The sequence below is a fragment of the Uloborus diversus genome, chromosome 10 (assembly GCF_026930045.1).
Source record: "Uloborus diversus isolate 005 chromosome 10, Udiv.v.3.1, whole genome shotgun sequence".
Classification (NCBI taxonomy): Eukaryota; Metazoa; Arthropoda; class Arachnida; order Araneae; family Uloboridae; genus Uloborus; species Uloborus diversus.
In genome coordinates, this window is record NC_072740.1 from 56,340,227 (window position 1) to 56,362,077 (window position 21,851).

Here is a 21,851-nt window from a genome sequence, read left to right on the forward strand (position 1 = left end):
TTACTTATTTTTTGGAAAGTAGCGAAGTAGCGACTACATTTCAGAAGTAGTTTGTAGTTGCTACATTTTGAAAAAAGTAGTTGTAGCTGTAGTTAACTACATTTGTAACAAAGTGTAGTTGTAGTTCGCTACAAAAAAAATGTAGTTTTTCCAACCACTGCTTATAATCAGTGGCGTGGATTATAAGCCCTTCCTTAATCTACGCCACTGGGTTAGTGGCGTCTGGGTCTGGAGGGGGGGCTGGACCCTGCCCGAAATGAGTTGCGTAAAGAAATTCAAAGGTGAAAGTGTCAATTTTTCTATACATAATTTTCCTGCTCTCATGATACAAAAAAAAAGAAAAGAAACTCGAATTTGAGTGCATGCAACTATATATATTTCCTACTCCTAGTATAATAAAAGGATAATCAAATTTAAAAACAAACACTTTTTCCCTTTTTGACCATAAAAAAGGTAATTATTCACAAAAAAATGATGTTACAACAAAATGCACTTACTGTGTAATTCCTGGTCGAAAGCAACTTCAAGCCAAAAGCATGCTCTTAGTTCTTATTGTTGAAAGAAGGTTTTTGTAAGAACGTTTTATAAACCAGAACTAGTTTTTTTAGAGGATTTTGAGAAAAACTAGTTTTTTAGAGGATTTTGAGAGAAAAGATGATATCTAGGTGCTAGGTTTCTCTCCTTAAAACTTAATATCACTGTCCGGGTGGAACATTGACGAAACTGCAAAATTAATTGAAACTGAGTTATTGTCGTCACTGGATCCAAACGTGGTCACTCCATACGGAGGAACAATGACATATTTGTTTTTCAACTTTTATCCACCAGGGCAGTAATTCAACTATATTTCAATGTAGAAGGTTGTATGAGGTTGTGTTTTGTACATTTGTTTCTACTGTAAAATACACTTTTGCAGTTGCGTCAGTGTTCCATTGAAGCAGCGATATATAATTAGACCCTTTCCGAAATAAAATGTAAGCTACGCCATTGCTTATAATCCCAAAACTCACGAATATATAAGGTTCATTCAAATGAAACCAGGTCAGTGCGTCTAACTTCACTTTAGACGTTAGACGGTGCCACATAACTGCATGTACGGAGACATTATGTATTGTTAGAGAGACTTAAACTCATGCACAACGTTTCATGTTGCACAGTGACCGTGTGGTTTAACGCCGAAAAGAAGGTGTTCACACAAGTTATCGTCCACTACGAAACGTGTCCTTTTTCGACTACAAGGTCCCACCGCTTGTCGAGTTCCTGAAACAGGAAACCACCATCAAGGCTCAGCATTATCAAGCCACTTTACAGAGCCTTAGATGAGCCATTAAGTCGAAACGACCAGTCATGTTATCCAAAGGCGTCCACATACGGCCAATGCGGTTAAGACGACATTGCAGTACTTTCGGTGGGAAACACTGGAGCTGGAACATCCACCGTGCACCCTTTCACCGTGCAGACTTTCTTTCACTATGCGATTTTTATGTTTCTGGACTTCTAAAACAAGCTATTCGCTGACGACACGCCGAATATCGCGGATATCACAATGGATGACGAAGTGTGTGACTGGGTTCAGTCCTGGATCCGATAGCAACCTACTAGCTTCTTTAAAAATAAAATTGACTGATTAGTCGCAATGGGATAAATGTGCCAACAGTTTTGGCGACTATTTTTGAGTTTATAAAATCGTAACAATTACTTTAGGCTAGTGACCTGGTTTCATTTGAATGCCCCTTATAATATTTTTTCAATTGTGTGCCATAGGAAAGTTAGTTCTCTCAATATTTTTTTTGTCACTAAAGCAAGCATTTCCAAAGTACCTCATTATTTTCAGTGGTCGTCGTGTTCGCCGACAAACAGGTCGCAAAGAACATAATGGATGCAGCCAATCGTCGCAAAGCATTCAGCAGATTCGTGTGGATCGGCAGCGAAGCCTGGGGTGGTCGCAACTATGTGGTCGAAGGAAACGAACACGTCGTTGAAGGCGCAATTGCGATCTCGCCTTTGCTCAAACGCCTACCTGGATTTGATGACTTCTTCAAAAATCTGACCCCAGAAAACAATGCACAGAAGAATCCGTGGTTTCCAGAGTTCTGGGAGGAGCATTTTCATTGCAAGTGAGTTTTTTAACACACAGTGTGTCCTGAAAAAGACTGACTGAAAATTCATAACAGGAAAACGGTGAATGAAAAAAAAATAAATCTTGCAGAAAATTCATTTGGTGGGCCGTAAATTTTACCCCCTTGAGTTCCAAATTATAGTTGAAAGTTTTGCCAATAGATGGCGCTGCAGACAGCAAGCCCGTAAAATAAAAAAAAAAGATAGAAAATTACATCATAATTTTTCGAAAATAATGAACAAAAGAACAAAACAATATTTTCAAGCACTCGTCGGCTGTAATCCCATGTCGCAATCGAGGGAAAAATGAATTTCAATTTTTCTTTTCCGACTTACCGGTTTACTATGTGCAGCGCCATCTATTGAAACATTTTGGGACTAAATTTTGGAACTCTGAAAAGGAAAATTTAGCGCCCACCACATGAATTTTCTACAAGAATTTGTTTTCTATCATTAACCGTTCTCCTGTTATAAATTTTTGAAAACAGTCAGTCTTTTTCAGGACATCCTGTAGTTTAAGTATTAAACAAAGATGCTTTTTCCAATAGTGCGGTGACGCCCAACCCGCTGTCCGTTGCTTATATGTGGCCCACGAAGCTGATTCATGTGGCTCGTGGACATGTTCAATGTCACAAATTGAAAACGATATTTCGAAGCCATCCATAAAAAACAATCATCCTCATTAGGTATCACAAATGAAGATGATTGTTCGAATTTGACGTCAAATAGTCAAATTCGTTTCTAAAAAACAGTTGTAAAATTCGCTTCAATAAAATACGCAGGTAAGTATGATAACAACAATATTCTTGGTTTGATTTCCTTTACTTTTCAATTTTTTTTTCAATTGTTATCTTAAAGGATCGAAATATATTTTAATTTTTATGTGTTTTGTCCAGCTCACAAGATTTATCTTAGTATAAGGTGCGGCAGGCAAGCAAAAATAGGTTGGGCTCGACTGCAATGGAAGATAGAAATTTGCAAACTTGTTCAGCCATAATATAGTTTTGGATATTTAAATGACGATAAGTAATTATTGATGAGGGTTTACAAGTGTTAAATTCTGCAACACATGTGTTACTATTATGGTGAGACGTAAATTTTCTCAGGCAAAGTTTCAAAGATGATTAATTTTTCTAAAGCCTCGAAGTTCTTGACATAATTATGAAATGTTTTATGACAAAAATAAAAAGGCTGTATTTCAGATGAATTTTACCATAACTTTCATGATGGTATCATTATTTTTCAAGAAATTTAAAAGCACCACCTGACGTGTATCCACCAGCTACAACGGCACTAGATTAAACGACATATACACCTGGCGAAATACAACTGTAAACGAGCCTGATTGCTCGATAAATATTAACTAGAAAATCACCTGACAAGGAATGGCGGATGAAAATTGCTTCTACACTTGAACGAAGCAATTACCTTGGTAGTAAGTTACTGCCCTAAGCAAGTGCTAAGTTCAGCAATACTTACAGTACACCACCAGCTCGGTTATTCCATTCGAGGACTGCAGTTTCGTGCTTTTTAGCACTCATCAGCCTGGAATAGGATCTACCTGTGCTGAAAATGAAAAACCTCTTAAGAGAGCCAAACAAACTGGTAGCGAAAGGAATTTAGCACACCAGATGAGTAACCACAGCAATGGTGCAGTTCAACTCAAAGATTGATGACAAAGCATAGTATTTTATAGTAAGTTACCACCCTAAGTCGGGGCTGAGGCAGAAATACTTAATTTACACCGCCAGCTCAGTTATTCCATCCGAGGACTACAGTTTCGTCTTTTTTTTGCACTCATCAGCCCGGAATAGGAATTACCTAAGCTGGAGGTGAAAAACCTCTTAAGAGAGCCAAGAGAGCCAAACAAACTGGTAGCTAATGTAAAATTAGCACACCAGATGAGTGGCTCTCTTGGTTCTCTTAAGAGGTTTTTCACTTCCAGCTCAGGTAATTCCTATTCCGGGCTGATGAGTGCTAAAAAGCACGAAACTGCAGTCCTCGGATGGAATAACTGAGCTGGCCGTGTATTTTAAGAAGCAGTTACCTGTTTGGTGATATTTTGAGGGTTGAAATTGTAACCCTAACTCCAGTGGATTAACCCTAAACTCCAGTAGATGCGTTCATTGTTGACCATTTTTTCGTTTCTTCATTTTCCTAAAATGAGTCTTACCAGTATAACAGTTAAGGTACCGGACCCAGTTTAGCCTTGTCAAAATCAAGCATTTTCCTTCATATCAAACATTGACAAAAAATATTATCAAATTATCATGCCGACCGTAGCGCGAGTTATAATAACTTGCTGAGTTTTTGTTGCTTCAACAATGAAATAATGCCGTCAAGCATGCTATGGCGCGAGTTTCATTATTGGGGACTCTATAACATTTTGGAATATGTACAAAGGGATGGCGTATTTAATAAAAGAAAAGTTCGTTCATAAATAATTTGATTCCGAGGCACATGGACGCCTGCATAGTAAGCATCTTTACTAATAATAAAGCTGAAAGTCTATCTGGATCTCTGTCTATCTGTTTGGATGTCTGTGACGCGCATAGCGCCTAGACCGTTCGGCTGATTTTCATGAAAATGTGGCACAAAGTTAGTTTGCAGCATGGGGGTGTGCACCTCGAAGCGATTTTTCGAAAATTCGATTTTGTTCTTTTTCTGTTCCAATTTTAAGAACATTTTCCGGAGCAAAATTATCATAGGATGGACGAGTAAATTACCAAGTTATCATAACGTGGAACTATAACATGGGCAATCCAGTTGGCGAGAAATTCGCCATACATTACTAAGGCGACTTAAAAGTCCTTTTTATTTTCTACTTCGGGCAAAGCCGTGCGGATACCACTAGTAGAAAAGTAAAATCTAAGGACGGACGTCATTGAACTGTCATGTGTAGTAAGCAATTCGTAGTGGTCCAGTAAGCAATTCGTGATTGTTCAAAAAAAAAAAAAAAAGAAAGAAAAACGTAATAATTTAGAACATTAAATCTGAACCTCCTTTGGCTTTCTGAGCAGGCGCTCGCTCCATCACAAAAAGGGGAGAATGGTATTAGTAGAACTGCATACTTCAGCATGATCTTTAAACTTTTGGGAGATTGTACTATTTAGTGCACTCCTAAGCATTTAATATTATCCCAATTGAAATCCATACTCGAAGTGCAGGCTACAGTTTTCAATATTTGTAAAACATAATTGAAAATTCCTACTAGTGGATAAAGTTCAGGTTTTTTATATATATATATATATATATATATATATATATATATATATATATATATATATATATATATATATATATATATATATATATATATATATATATATAAGAGGGTTCTCAAACTCTGTGAACTATAACCTTGCGAAGCGCTTCTCATGGATTTGAGATATTATTCCTACTTTTAAAACCTGTAATACTAGTTTTTAATTTATTAGGGCAGAAAAAAAAAATATTTTCTTTGTAGTGATGTTAATTGCGGTTAATTCGATTAATAAAAGTGTATTCGTTTAAATCTTGTCTACAAATTTGTTTGAAGCTCGCGCGGGCTGTTTAACTGACCAAAAAGGGGGTGTGGCGTGCAAAAGATTGGGAGCGACTGCCTTAACCTATGTATCTAAATCCTTACTGTGGTAATTCTAAACGACTTTACAGGTAAGATAAGTTTCTCCAGAGGTGCTCACCAAGGACGCCCATATGCAAAATTTTAAGGGGGGGGGGGGCTCAGATATTTTCTCCATGTTTAGCAGGATATTCTCCCCATAGAAACCAATTTCAGTACAGATTAGAGTTATTAAAATTTGACATTTTTAATAACTTATTCATTAATTACTGGAGACGAAATGTTTTTACATTTTTACAACGAATAAAGTACTAAAAGCAAGGAAGCTCTAATTTCAAAGGGAGGCTCGAGCCCTCCCCCTTCCCCCATATGGGCGCCTTTGGTGCTCACCATGGTGGAAACTGTGCCGTCGAAGTTTTTTCTGGGGGGGGGGGACGTTTTGTGGGGTATATTTGTCTTTTAAAGGGGGGGGGGGGGCTTTCAGTATTATGGCGATGGGCACCTCTAGTCTCTCTTAGACTTCCATTTATATTCATTCTACGTATTGCTGGAGTGTATTATACTACTACTCAGTGATGTTCCCTTCAATTTTTCTGAGGGTATACTCCCAATAATCCATTATGCGCAATCTGTGTATGTGATCATATACATAATAAGTCCAGAAATTCTTGAATGTATAACCCAAGGGTGATCGAGTTCTGGGTTTTCCAGGGAGAAAAAAAACTGGTAAAATTAAAGTTTCATATTTTCCTTATGTTTCGAAAATTACCTTTAATTTACTAACACTGAGCTCACTATTCCTTTTGATTGAATAAGGATAAACAAATGATATTGTACCCCTTGCGTATTTTCAAAACGCGTTTATTTATTAAGTGTTGGGAAATATAAAGAAACAAGGTCACTTGTGGGAAAATGTGGTTGACATAAATGTACTATTTTTGCTTTAGGAAACATTTAAAATTCGATGATAGAATCTGAATTATAAACGAAAACTTTTGACGCTTGAGGGTATACCCTATCTGTATAAAAAATGTTTGAGAGTATACGGCGTGTATGGGAACATACCTGCTACTACTTCTTTAATCCGGCAAAAATAGGTTATGTACCGCTATACAAAAGAGTTCTTTGAAAGACTAACTTAAAAGCGTGCATGCATTAAGCAAAATTTCGTTTCGATATTGCCAAAAATTCTTCTGAAAATTAAATAAATGAATAACAGTAAATAATGTCTGATAAAAGTTTCAATTTAGAAATTAAATGATTTTCCCGAAAGTAAAGTCAGCATATCACATGAATTAGAAAAAAGAAAATAATAAAATAATAATTTGTTTCTGAAAAATTAAAGATGTCGCAGTCAAAAATTTCACTTTTAAAACATGTTTTTTTTTTTTTTTTTTTCCATTAAGAATTTCCATGTTGTACAGTTGAAGGCTCCATGTTTCTAAAACTTTTTATTTTTCATTTTTATTTATTCGCATTAAATATCAACAACAAGCTAAAGAAAAAGTGCTAAAACTTTTACCATTACATCTACAGCGATTATCAACTTCAAAACAAAGAATTCATGCAGTAAGCGTAATATTAGTAATAACAGTTGTAATATTAAATGACTCATACTTTTAAAAATTAAAATATATTACTTTGAAATTCATTAATGAGTTTTTGAGATCTTAGTTTATTATCTTCACCAATTTTAGTGGTGATTACGAATAATCATAGGATTTCAAAATCACACGGTAAACCACTTCCACCGCAAAATAGAATGCTAAAGGAGAGACAATGAGTTCGTTAATAGCACCTAGCAATCTCCCGAGCGTTTATAATTGAGTTGAAAAGAACATGATAAGTACCCCCGTTTTGTTTTTTGTATTTATAAAACATAATCGAAAACTCTTACTGGTGGCTAAAAAAAATTTTTTTTTTAATGCCTTAACCCAGGATTTCCCAATCTGTCGATTGCGACACAAGTCGGGGTCTTGAAGAGGCACATCATGGGTTCGAAGCATTATTTCGGATTTTAAAACTTTCAACATCAGTTTGGAAACTATTAGAGCGTAAAAGAAATAGTTTCCTTTGTATCGACGTTAATTCTGATAATAAAAGTGCATTTTCAGTAAGTTACACCCTACAGCCAGGAGCTCAGTCATTCCTGCCGAGAACTGTAGTTTCGTGCTTATTAGCACTCATCAGCCCGGTTTAGGAAGTGACTGAGATTGGAGGTGAAAAACCTCAAGCCAAGAGTGCCAAACCAACTAATAGCTAATATAGAATTAAGACAGACTATATTAGATACCAGTTTGTTTGGCATATTTGACTTACTTAAGAGGTTTTTCACCTATTGCTTAGTCACTTCCTAAGCGGGGCTGATGAGTGCTAACAAGCACGAGACTGAGCTGGCGGTGTATTTCATGTAACAAAAGTCTATTTTGTTTTGAAATATCGACTATTACTACCTTCGTAAATTTCGACAAAAGCGCCGAAAGAAAATTTTGCGAAAATAAGCAAAATAAGATGCGAAAATTTTATCATTAACGAAAAATAAATAAATGAAAAGTAAACAGCCTGCTGACGAAAAATTGAATGTTGCGAAAGGAGAAGAGCTAGTTTATAATCTTACTGAACTAGAACCCAGTGATTATCAGTTTTTCAGTACCTAAGAAAGTTCTGTTTTGGTCAACGGTTCTACTACGGTGAAGCGGTGAATAGATCACCGCATAGATCTGCAGCCATAGATCGTGTTTCTTCATATGCATCTTTCTTTGAAGTCTGAACACAAAACTTATTAAACAAATGACATATGTTTAGACAAAGCTAAAAGGTACAGAATGTCCTGAAAAAGAACGACTGTTTTCAAAAATTTATAACAGGAAAATGGTAATGATTAAAAAAAAATAATTCTTGTTGAATATTCATGTGGTTGGCCGTAAACTCCCCCCCCCCCCCCCCCCCCACTTCTTTAGTTCCAAATTTTAGTTGAAATTTTTTTCAATAGCAAATTGTATGCCCGTATATCAGAAAAAAGATAGAAAATTACATCATAAATTTTCGAAAACAATGAAAAAAAAAGAACAAAACAATATTTTCAAACAATCGTCAGCTGTAATCACATGTCGCAATCGGAGGAAAAATATGTGAATTTCAATTATTTTTCGACTTACAGGCTTACTACGTGCAGCGCCATCTATTGAAACATTTTTGAGCTAACATTTGAAACTCTGAGGGAAAAAAATTGCGCCCAACACATGAATTTTCAGCAAGAATTTGTTTTTTATCATTAACCGTTCTCCTGTTATAAAGTTTTGAAAACAGTTAATCTTTTCCAGGGTAGTCTGTATGTAGAAAGAAGGAAAAGGCATGTGTTGAATATGGAGAAAAATGTAAACGATATTTTCAGTTTCCTTTGTCTTTTTTATTTATCTAGGGGCTCCGCTCTGATCGCTCACGCTCATCATCTTATTTGATTTGCAAAGATTTAAATCGTCTATTAGAAAGAATCAGATTAAAAAGCTCCTTTTGAGTTCAATTTCCAACAAAATGAAAATATCCCTCTCCCTTCCGTCGAAAATAGAACTTGAATAAAAAAGCTCATAATTAGAGCACAATCCCGCTCCCACCTGATGACAAAAATAAACTGATAAAAACATGCATAACCGAGATATTTAAAAAAAATCGCTTTGATAAGTACCCCTTTCCCGGGTTCCAAACCAACTTGTACTACCAACTTGCACAAGTATAAGTATAAGTACGCTTGCCGGACGTCCCGGTTTTCAGCCAAAATCCCGGTGTCCCGGCCGGTTTATTTCCTGTTTCGGAAAAAGATAAATTTGACTGCAAATGACCAAAAAGGTCTCAATACAATTAAATGTAAAGGATTATTTAGGATAATTACTTTATCATTTGTAACATTGACTTATAAAATTAATACCTGATTAGTTTGTGAGGATATTTACAAGATTAAAACCCAAAAAGGCTATCTGAAGAAGTCCTATAAAATGAAAAATACAGGTAAATTATTGTTCAATTACTGTGTATATTTAATTTAATAAATCAAATATTTGCATCTTAGAAGTGAAATGTTCAACTTTTATCTGCTTATATCATTTTTTATTACTGCTGTTTTAGGTTCATAATAAGTAACCTTTTTTTCACAACATTAAGAATAAAACTGCCCTATAAAACACTCAAAAAATCAACCACAGGTGTGTAACCTTTTGAATACTAGCGACGCGCGGGGGTGGGGGGCGTTCCGGTGTCCCGGTTAATCATTTCAGAAATCTGGCAAACCTTGGTATAAGGGGCTCCTGAGCATTGCAAAATGGCGGTTTTGTACGTTTGAAAAGTCTGTTTTAAAATTCGTCTGGGAAATCTTTATCCCTTTAATACACAGTTTACTTGAAATATTAGCTTAAAAAATTTTCGAAAGTCAAAAAAACCAATTCGAAAGTCAAAATAGAAAACTCCAGTTGCAGACCTCCGGGACTCGAAGTAATTTTGCGCAAAATTTCAAGTCTGTAGGTGCTATTAGGCCTCCTGGACGTAAGGATGTCACAGACAGAATTTCCCAATTTCTTCAACGTTAATTTTTTTAATATATAGAGACAGCTAAATTGTTTTACAAAAATACCCCACGCGCATTTATTATCGCTGCAAAAACGTTGTGCAGCTGTGTTGACAAAAATGGCCGGTTGTTTGTTGGGAATAATCAAAGTCAAATGAACCGAAATTCGTAGTACTTCAGTTAGTTTTTCTCTTTGCTTATGTTTATTGTATGTGTTTTAGCTACATTTTTATAATGTATCTGTTTTAGCTACATCTTGCGTCTATATCTTTCTCTTATTCAAGGCTGCCGGATTTTGATCAGACCCCGTACAATCAAAAATTTCCAAAGTGGTGTTCCGAACAGAAGATTTCAGAAGTCAGTGGAGACAAGCAAACGTTCAGCGAAGCGCTGCACTTCGTCAGAGATTCAGCATACGCGTTCGCGCATGCGCTGTCTAACATCCACAAGACGAAGTGCAAGAACACCCCTGGACTTTGTGATGCGATGAAGACTTTGGATGGGTCAGAGCTAAAGGAAGCTTTGGGAAAAGTACACTTTACTGGTAAGTTTATTCTAATGTCCTGTGGAATGATGTTATGTTTCCTGTTTCGACACGAAAAGTCGACAGTCCTGCGGTCAGTCGAAGCAATTATCATGGATACAGGAGGTTGATAACTGCTACAAATAGGTGCCTCTTACAGAATTCACATCCATGGTGACATTAGTCCCCCTTTTCGCTGACTTTCTGCCATCATCATTAGTTCTACATATTATACCTGCGATAGCTGCTGATGAGTACAGTGCGAAAAACTTATTTTTTAAAATTATGAGTAGAAAACTAATTTTGTAACCTTGCCCGCAGAGATGAGCATAAGGCTTCCTTCAATTATCTTTTGAAGACAAATATGCAGGTGTTCAAATCAAATGTACCGAACTTGAAAAGGGTACTTTAATTGACTGAGAGTTTAAAAGCATAAGAAAACTGAAATCAGATGATAATACAAACAAAAATTTTATTTTAAAAATCAGTGCTATTCCATATGATCTCCTTAGTAGACCTGAGCTCCCTTTGTAGCTTTGTGAGCTCTCTGACTATCTCGTTAATAGCCTTTTCTAAACACTTCCCGTTTCGGGAAAAGTGTTATGCACTTTTTAATGCTCTTATCCTGTGGGGAGGGAGGAAGGAATTATTTTATTAAGTGTTTAAAAAAGTCTTTGTACTCTTATTAAGGATTTGTATTATGTATTGCATACCAGAGAACAACTAGTGCCTTCTCTTCATGTTATTTGCAAGATATATGTTACTGAAAGAAATCGGGCACATTTGTCCATTTACCCCCTTACTTTCTACAAACGTTTCTACAATTTTTTTACATTGGTGAATTTTGAAGTATGCCCAAAATCGGCATTTTGCAGTAACTTGTAATAGGAAATACGTAAATAAACAACAGGCATGTCTGTATTCGAAACTGAAATTGAAGTGAAAAAGTGTTCAAGTAATTTGATTGTAAAGCTGTTGAATGTATCAAGGCAAAGATGCTAAATCATTCAAAACATCAACAACTTTTCACACATTTCTACTTATAGAAAAAAAAAAAAAGATTTTATTTTTAGTACAATAATTTTGCGTACAACGCAAAGATGATCTTTTATTTATAATTTTATTTATTTATTTACACAGTATTTTATGACATGACAAGAATGAAACATAGCATTTTAAGAAGTTAATATTACAAAACATTTAGTAACAGAACGTCACTACTGTCTAAAATATAATGACAATAAGACAAAAAAAACATAGTATATATCACTGTAAATAAATTATTACTTATAATTACAGCTTAGGTGCATATATCTCATGCGGTGCGTTCGAAATGTAATATTGCACCCTACTCTCAAAAAATTCATTATAACAAGTTTTTGTTTTTTGGTTTCCTAGATCTTTGATTTATTCTTCCTAGATTTTTTGACTCACTTACTAGATATTATCTTCTAATAAAGTGTCACAAATCATCTAATAAATAGATCTTAACATTAATTATGAGATAGATTCACACAAAACTTGCAACGCATATCACTAAAAGTAAATTGCTTCTTTTAATTGCAACTAAGGGGCAGATTTTTTCGTCAGTTGGTAATGTTATATTTCACTCTAAATAATGGCAAAAAAATTTCACATTAGAAAGCAATATATTGATGAACACAGAAATCACATATTTAAAAGTCATGCAAACGTATTTCGATGCGCATGAACAAATGTGTGCTTCTCACTAAAACTCTCTCTTCATATTAATCAATCATCATTTTATCATTGTTCGTTACAAATTTCTACGTCATTGCCTGTAACAAAGTCTCCATACCATTCATCTTTAGTCATTAAAATTTTCTTCGTCGCTCAATGACACAAATTCTAAATTTCATACAATCATCATTTATCGTAATTTGGACATTACAAATTTTTACGTCACCGTACGTCACAAATTCTTCATATAATTCAATCATCGTTCATATTCAGTTATTTAAATTTCTTAGGTCACTGCATGTCACAAACTCTCCATATCCTTGCGTTCATCCTCAGTGATGAATTTTTTTTTACATGTCACCAACTCGACATTGAAATTATTTTTTAATCTCTAGTTAAATCGTTTACTCAGAAAATTATTTTTTCCGTTCAACTTCTTTGGGTATTCAATTGAAGTTTTCGTGCGTTTTTAATCTTTTCACTCTTGAAAATATACTTGAAGGTTTCACCAAGAAAAAAGTAAAATTTAGTAAATTTAGTAAAATTTAGTTACTATCCCTTTTTTTTTTGGTGATAAGTTTGACCAAAGTAATGGTGATTTTAAGCACATCAGATTCTATAAGCACCGTTACTTTGATCAAACTTATCACCTATAACATGGTTGCAACAAATATTTACTGTAATTTACCTATTTCTTGATAAAGCATTGAAATTTTCTTTATTAGTATAAATAGAATTTTCCCTTTTGTTCTTAGATTTTTTTCCCTTTAGCCTTTAGCCCTTTCCCCGAGCTGGAGTACATTACCATTAAGTATTTGAATTTTGTGCTTGAATACTCAGAAGACGATTTTAAACTCAGTTATTTGGATTTTTTAACAGTAATAGGAATTTTCGTACTTAGTTCTACGTATTTTCTGCAAAATAATAAGTTTTTTAATTGACTCATTAAACATCGTAAATCAAGAGTTTTACTCAGTCTTTTGCTTCCTGGCTTTAGATTTATCATTTAGTTGTTTCTCAATCTTTCGCTTCCTGGCTTTAGATTTATCATTTAGTTGTTTCTCAATCTTTCTCAATTTACTGTGCTCAATCTACAAAGCTGAAAAATTCTATGAAAAACGAAATTCCTGCGTTTCAAAAGACCTTTTAACAAACTAACTTTCCAATTTTTTTGCATTTCATCCATACATAAAATTTCAAAACATCGTTGACAAATTAAAGCAATGAAACATTTTTTTAAACATAAAACGAACTCATTAACCAACACACATATTTTGAATCACATGAAAAAAATGAAGGTTTTCAATTACATATTTTTTTCAAAGGTGCTTGTCCTGTTCGTTTTTTTTTTTTTTTTTTAATTTTTATTAGCTGCAGAATTTATTTTTGAAATATGATTATAATATTGGGTTCATTTTCTCAATCAAATATTTTACCATTAGTTTCATTGATAACACTATATGATTATTCACACGTGTAACAAAAGAGTATTCAATGTGAGTAAAAAAAAAATTTTGATTTTAAATGTGTGTTTACCGCGTTGAATTGTACTAATTTGTGATTCAATATTTTTGTCTGCTTTTCTCTAATTTTCCGGGTTTTTTTCTTTTTTAAAAACAGTTGAAAAATTATTTGGAAATAATCATAGCACATAGCAACTCATCCTAGAATAAAAGACATTAGAACTTGTCTTTTAAGTCTTTTAGAAAAAAGAAATTTATGCGCGTCACTTGCACACAAACATTCTATAGTGAATTCGTCCATGGCTAATAACTATATCAGTGGTGGTAAAGTCGTATGCTAAACTAATATTTGAAAAGATAGACCGTGACATAAATTTTAAAGACGTAGTATATAAAATAATCCAGATGTTCAAAATGCCCGAGTCGAATTATTGTCAGCTGTCAGCCTGAAGCCCAGGTACTAAGTGCAGCAATTTTGAATTACTGTCAGCTAAGGAACAGAAGCAAATGCTCCACTAAATTTTTTATCAGTTTTTAAAAATGTTTGCGCATTATTTATGTGTGTTAGTTTTATTTAATTCAGTATTATTATTTTTGTAGTGAATTTCTTCAAAATATAATTAAGAAAACGTTGAAATATTTGCAGATATATCTGCTTTATTACTCTCATTTTTTAATTTTCATTTGAAGTTGTTTGAAAAACGTAACAAGTTATTATCCTTGTATAAATGCAAAATTGTTTTATACTGTAACTTCTTATGTGAAATAGTAAACGAATTAATTTTTTTTAATGTGTGTATACAGTGCAAGTATGCAAAAACTATGACAGTTACAAAGTTGGATTTACTGGTTTCTCTGCTCGTACGGCCTCCTTTATTACTGTCTAATTTAAATGTCTTCAGTCAAAAAAAGTTGAGTTATTTTGTGCGTGCGTGCTATGATTTCTGTGTACGTCACTCGCAGGAGCCCGCAAAAGAGGCAATGAAGGGCCATAATCCTGAGCTTCCACTAACTCAGTAAGAATGTAATATAATTGAAGCATAATTTGCTAAACTTTGTGTTCAGTATTTAGAAGGAAATTTGCTTACTTTAGAAAAGCAATTTACCAAGGTTAAATATCTCTCAAAAAAGCTGGCTCCCTTGAAAATGTTTTTTAAATGCCTCTGTGACCTCAATAGCGAGAAAGACATTATTCAACTCAAAATATCATACGAATAGTTTTTGAAACCACTTTTGACATTTTTATTATAAATTAAAATTCATTTTTTGAAACACATGCTTAAATTTAATTCAATTGCTAAATGTTTTTGGTGAAAAATCTGTTGAACATTTTACACATTCTGTTTTTGGCAAGTCATTTAAACATTCTTGAAAATACAAAAGTTTTTCCTTGGGAGCAGATTAAATGTCCATTAAATGCTGAATTTTTCATGGTTCAATGTGTGCCTGAGAGAAAATCAGGAACTAAATTTTTACGGACAATTAGAGTAACATTCGTAATGAAAATTACGAGTCTTCAAACGTTTTCTATTCCATCCATTTTTCCGACAGTTGTTTCACATATATTCGAAAGTGTTCAATTCAACAATCCAAGAACTTTCTTCTTTCACCACCATCCACCGCCGCCACCTCCACCGCCTTTTCCTCCACCACCTCCTTTTCCTCCTGATGATTGCTGGATTTTTATAGGAACCGCTAACAGTGCCAATGCCATCTGTTGATCATCTGTAAAACAATTATAAGGAAAAAGTTGAACCTTAACTTCTTTATTTGAACCACATAAACAATTTACTTAGCAGCTCAGAATTAAGGGAAAAATTAAGAGACCTCGTAACTCCGAGTTGATGTGATTCGGAATAGTATACGTCGGTGCATTTCTGTACACTCAGTTTAAAAACTATTGAAGAAAAAAAAATTTTGCATCATTTTCATTTTCCTTTGCGTCAATGCTATTTGTAGGGGATTTTTTTTTTCTAAAAGTGTATTATTCAAATTTGTTTCCAAGGAGTTGTCATTATTTTTTAATTTTATCAACGGCTAATTGTATTAAGTAACCTTTTGCAACGTAGTGAAATTTGATTTTGTACAGCTCGTGTTTAACACAAATGCATATTAATTTTTTTAAATCTAGAACTAAGTAAAATAATTTTGAAAATGTCAAAATATGTTAAAAATCACAGTAGTTTTTTTTTTTTTACTAATTTCTAAATTTATTATATGTTACAAACATTATAACTCATAAATAAAATGCGTTAAAAATTTTGTTTTTGTGTAAATTAGCAATTATTACGTTGCTCGTATTATGATTCCTATTGATTTGCATTCATTTAGTTACTTTTTGCTTGTTATACGAAGTTTGATAATATTACCTCAAGTGGGGCATTTAACCTGATAAAGTGTGGCGAATTGTCTGACTGTCAGGGTAATTTGTCCCAAAGTAGCAATTTTGTTTTTTTGCAGTAAAAAAATTAATTTGTAGTTTTTGGAGATAATAAATTTTATATATTATCTGGACCTATATTAAAAGAGACCTAAGGTATTATTTTTTATTTTTCGTCATTGTATTTTTTTTAAATAAAGTTTCTGCTTAATGATCCATGCGAAAGCACTGAATGTCGTAATAGAACGTCAATTTTATGCAATGCTTCTCCTTGTGATTTGTTTACGCTGATAGGAAATGCAAGTATTACTGTGTTCTTTGAAAGAAGGAAATCTAATCAAAAGTAAAATTCATTCTTCCCTCACTCCCCCCCCCCTCCTTAAAAAAAAAGTACCTCTTAAAGTCCCGAAAACGAAATCAAAAGGGAAATGTTTTAAATTGTTGTAGTTATCTAAACCCTCAATAATAAAAACAAATGCAAGAAAGCGAGCAATGGCAAAACATTATATTATTCAGCAATTTCTTCATGTTAACTATCTCACATAACAAAAAGCAAATAACAATGAATTTTCAGCTGCATTGTAATTGTTTCTAGTTTTTTTTTCTAGTCAATTTAGGGGCTTCTCGTTTTCGAACGTATACTGAGTATATGTCTCGCAGGGATTCTCAAACTTTTCACACTCGCGGCACTCGTTAAAGAATTCATAGGCGTCGGAACCGGGGGAGCTGGGGGAGCTTGAGCTCTCCCTTGAATATTTCAAACCGGTTCAGCTCCCCCGGAAAATTCTAGTACTGCAGCTTATTGCCGTACATTGATTTCCTCAAACCTGATTTCAAAAATGTGATCTGCCTTTTCTAGGAATTTCGGAATTTCCACCTAATAAGTTTCAAAAGCAGGGAGCAGACGGAGTGGTCAGTGCACTTGAATTCACCTTCACCCTTTTTTTTACTGTTAAAACATCTCTTGATTCCAGAAATGCGGAAAAGTGGGCTCTACCCCGCGGCCTGCGAAAATCAGTACCAGTACCAGTATGGATTTGCTCTCCACCTTGAGCTTGTGTTTCGGCTTTCGAGTGCGGCATTGCAGTTCAGTTCATATTCTTATTAGGTTTGCATGCGTTTTTTTTTTTTTTTTTTGTCCAATGCGGTGGCGAATCCAGAATTTTGTTCTGGGGGCGGCTGAGGTAGTTAAAATTCTTGCTGAGGTCTCCTTGTAATTACCAAAGTTTATCGATGTAAACGAAAGTGTTCCGTATCATTATTTGCTATCTAGGGGTGTTAATGACTAATGAATCTTTCTGAGTTACATTTGAAATTATCTAAAATTTGGTATTCAATGTTAAAATTCTAAATTTTAAATGTATATTCAACGTTTTTTCATTCGTTTAGACATATTTGTTATGCAATTTAAAGGCAAAATTTTCAATTCTTGTTAAGGATGCAAAACAATTACGCTGACAAGGTGATGTAAATGAAATTGGTGAAAGAAAAGCTGAAAGATGTTAAACAAATAGTGAAAAACAGCGAGAAAGAAGACAAAGTTTTAAGAATTGATATTAAACACGAAAATTAAGGAGAGAGAAAGAAAGAAAAACAAGTAGCACTTACTTGTTTTTTGTCTTACTACACTTTTTTCTCCTTTCCTTCTTTCAGTGAGTAAATGTATAAATATTTGGAACAGGTAGGGAAAAAGTTCAGAAATTTGAAGGGAAATTTCGGAAAACTAACACTCCTGTTACTATCGCAAATTTATGTATCAACCTTAAGAAGAGCGAAAACAAATTAATTGATAAAGATAGAATGAATGTAAGAAATTATATATGTATTTTTTAACATTAAGATGCATAGACAAAGGGTGAAAAAATTTATTTCTGGTATGGGGGTGGCTGCAGCCTCATAGCCGCCCCCCCCCCCCCCTGGATTCGCCGTTAGTCCAATGATGACAAAAAGAGATAATAATGAGCCAGTTTGGCATTTAAAGATGAATAACATGGAAGGTGCTCCAGACATGACTGAAAAAAGGTTACTAAGGTTGTTTGTACTTGTTCAAATAATGTTGAACTTGTTCAAATAATTTCAACTTTCCAAAAACTTACAGTGGCTCCCAAAAGTATTCGTACACTTACGATTTTCAAAGAAATACACCATTATCGATTCGTCAAAATTAATATTTTGAAACGGGTATTTAATTATAAGATCTATGATTTATTTTTTAACAAAACTACATGAAAATTGTTAATAACGTAATAAAACTTGTTTTTTAAGAAATCAATAATCAAAAAGTGCCAGAAACTTGATCTCACAAAAGTCTTCGTACACTTTGAAAAAATGTCAAAAAACTAGTAAATAATCTAACTTTTTACCAAGTTATTATTTAGTAGAATATCATGCAGTGTCAGCAACAGCTTTTAAACGTCTGGGAATAGATTTCATTGTTTTTTTTTTTTTTTTGAACAATTTCTGAGTAAGTGTTCAGCTGCACTTCGAGTCTTACTGTTTCTAATTCGTTTTCCGTTTCAATAGTGTATTTTCGTAATATATCCACCAGATATCTCCAAATATGTTCTATTAAGTTTAAATCTGGCGATTGAGGAGGTATTTCTAAGCTTAATGACAATATTTGAGGCACCAAACGCAAACGTGTGCTTCTTATCGTTATCTTGATTTTTAAAAAAACGAAGTTGTTTCCGATTGCCAAATTTTGAGCTAATAACTTAAAATTGTTTTTAAAAATATTTCTCTGAACAGCATGATTCATCGAAAAATTTCAAACTTCCAAGTCCTGCAACCTCACACAAGAACACCTTCACCGTCCTGATTAACTGATCCCAACTAAGTTCTTTAGATTTAATTTCTCACTTTTTTTCTATTTACAATTATGCAACAATTTAACCCAAAATGTTGAATTTATTTTTATTTTTAAGTAAGACGTTGTTCCAAAATGTTTTGAGCTTATTTACCATTGATTTTACGGCGGAAAACGTAAGCTTTCTGTTTTTCGCACGAACAAGAAAATTTCTGCAGGAAGAGGTCCCATTTAATCCAGGTAATCAGAGAACTTGGCGAATAATTTTAGGGGAAAATTAAACGAAAATGTTTCATTGAATTCTGCAGAAAATGTTTCATCACTCAAAAGTGTATTTTTCATCATTTTTTTAACTGTAAATCTCCGATCACGCTTTGTTAACTTTGCATTTGACATTTTCTTACCTTTTTTTCGATCCGATTCTTGTCTTTAAAGCATTTTATCAAGCACTTCACTATAGAATAGTATAAATTAACTAATTTAGAGACATTTCAAACCAATTTACGGCTACTAAGAGAGAAAAAACATCAAATTTCGAATTGTGTTTTTGGTTTATGCGCATAACTGCCGTTTTAAAATAATAAGCAGAATATTAGGGCATAAATAAACAAAAAATTAAAGCCAAATGACTTTACAGTCTGTCACCACAATGCAAAAATAATAAAAAAATAACTTATGATAATTTTAATCATGAATTTATTCGAAAATATTTCAGTGTGCGATGACTTTTGTGGCGTATTTTTTTTTCTCTGACCCTTCGTCTTTTGACAAATTTCAAAAATAAAATCTGGCAATATTTTGAAAAAAAAAAAAAAAAAAAAAACTACTGAGTTTTATTCAGAATGGCATAGGAATGGTGTGAAAAAAAATGGACTTCATATTCGAATTCAGTTTCACATTATTTTGATTTTACCACAAAATTTCAAGGTGTACGAACACTTTTGGAAGCCACTGTATTTCATTTTAAGTTATCTGACCCCTCAGATTATACTTTACGAAGTTACAGTTATTCTTCTTTTTTTAGCAATCACGATTGCTTATTGCTTTCATTTGACTGTTTTGATGTGCTATCATTTTATTTTCCCGCCAGCACCCTCTGCAGCACCACCGTCGACCGGCCTCACGATGCTGCTCCTCTAGCGAAAACCATCTCCAGGTAGCGTCAATATCCTACACTTACACGCATACATACACGCACGTACAAACAAACACATACACACATACATACACGCACGTACAAACAAACACATACACACACATACATACACCTACACACATACACAAACACATACACACACGCATACATACGGACATATACACACACCTACACACAGCTACCCACACACTCATGCCTGCACACAGACACAAACACATATTCCTACACACACATACACATTCCCCCCTACCACAAACACTCATACACACAACTACCCACACACTCATACCTGCACACAGACCCAACACACACGCCTACATACACACACACACTCGTGATTGCGAAAAACATAATTTGAATTCCAGATGTCAAAATTCAAATTTTTTTTTTTTTTTTTGCTTTCTCAAAATTACGATTTTTATGCCAAAATTGTTACTTTTCATCTATTATTGCAAAAAAAAAAAAAAAGCCAACAATATTTTATAGTTTCTATCAAAGACTCAAAGACTTTAAACTAAAAATTTATCTGAACAATATAATATATAGTGAACAATTCATTTTAACACATATCCAACGTTCTGTTTTTCCGCCCTCCTGTTTCATCTATTCCCCTTTTTCTAGTTCTCAGAAAATAAGAAAGTCTTCTAAATGCTACGCTGTCGAAGCCTCCCCTTTCCTCCAAAATTATTACAGAGCGCCTCAAATTTTATTTTCAAGGCTCAATTCCCTGAAAATTTCCGGAAGAGAGTCCTTTGAATGCCTTGCCCTCCAACAACATGGGAGATTATGTAATATTCCGTTTTTGGGACTTCAATTTCAAAAAAACTGCTGGACCCCTAACGCCAACAAATATGATCCACAGTCGCGTTTTTCAGCAACTACAATTTTGAAAAAATTAAGAAGAAGAAACCTCTGAACCTTTTCTGATTACATCATTGAAAAACGCTCTCTATTAGGACTTCAATTTTGAAAAATTTCCAGAGTAGAGCCCTAGTACAGCCTTTTCCCCTGCCATCATTGAAGGTTGTCTACAATTACGTTTTTAGGACTTCCAATTCGAAATATTGGGACGGAGATGTAAATCGTTCGAAAAATCGATCGAGGACAATCCTTCGAGTCATATTTTCACTAAAGGCAACAAATATGGTATATAATCGCGTTTTAAGACATTAATTTCGAAAATTTTTCAGGGAGGGTATTCGAACCTTTTCTCCCCTTAACTTATCAAAGATTACCTATAAGTTCGATTTTAGAACAAGAATTTTGAAAATTTTCCGGGAGACCTCGAAACACCTCTATTTGTACGTGCTCATCTTCGAGTACTAACCGCCTCCTTTTCAAAACCAGGAGTTTAATCACCTCATTCTCTCCATAAACAATTGTATATATACAATATTCAATAAGAGATGGAAGCTTCGAAGCAAATTTTTTTATGGGGAAAAACGTTTAAAAGCCTCCCGCCCCCCCCCCCCAAAAAAAATTATTTTCTGGTTGCGCCTCTGCTTCTGCCCCTTAGATTCCAGACACTTCTTATACTGTGTCACAGCTCCCCCTACTTCTACAAAGTTCCTACGCCTCTGAAAG

General features: G+C 34.0%; 1 protein-coding gene across 1 annotated transcript in view; it reads left to right on the forward strand.

Annotated features, from left to right (window-relative positions):
* The window catches only part of LOC129231008 (metabotropic glutamate receptor 3-like), a 109,501-nt gene extending 93,855 nt beyond the window's left edge, over positions 1-15,646 (forward strand). The window contains exons 7-9 of the mRNA XM_054865253.1: positions 1,835-2,117; positions 10,523-10,782; positions 15,477-15,646. Coding sequence (XP_054721228.1) covers positions 1,835-2,117; positions 10,523-10,782; positions 15,477-15,646 — 713 coding nt within the window. The remainder of the gene's footprint in view (positions 1-1,834; positions 2,118-10,522; positions 10,783-15,476) is intronic.
* The last annotated feature ends 6,205 nt before the right edge of the window (positions 15,647-21,851 follow it).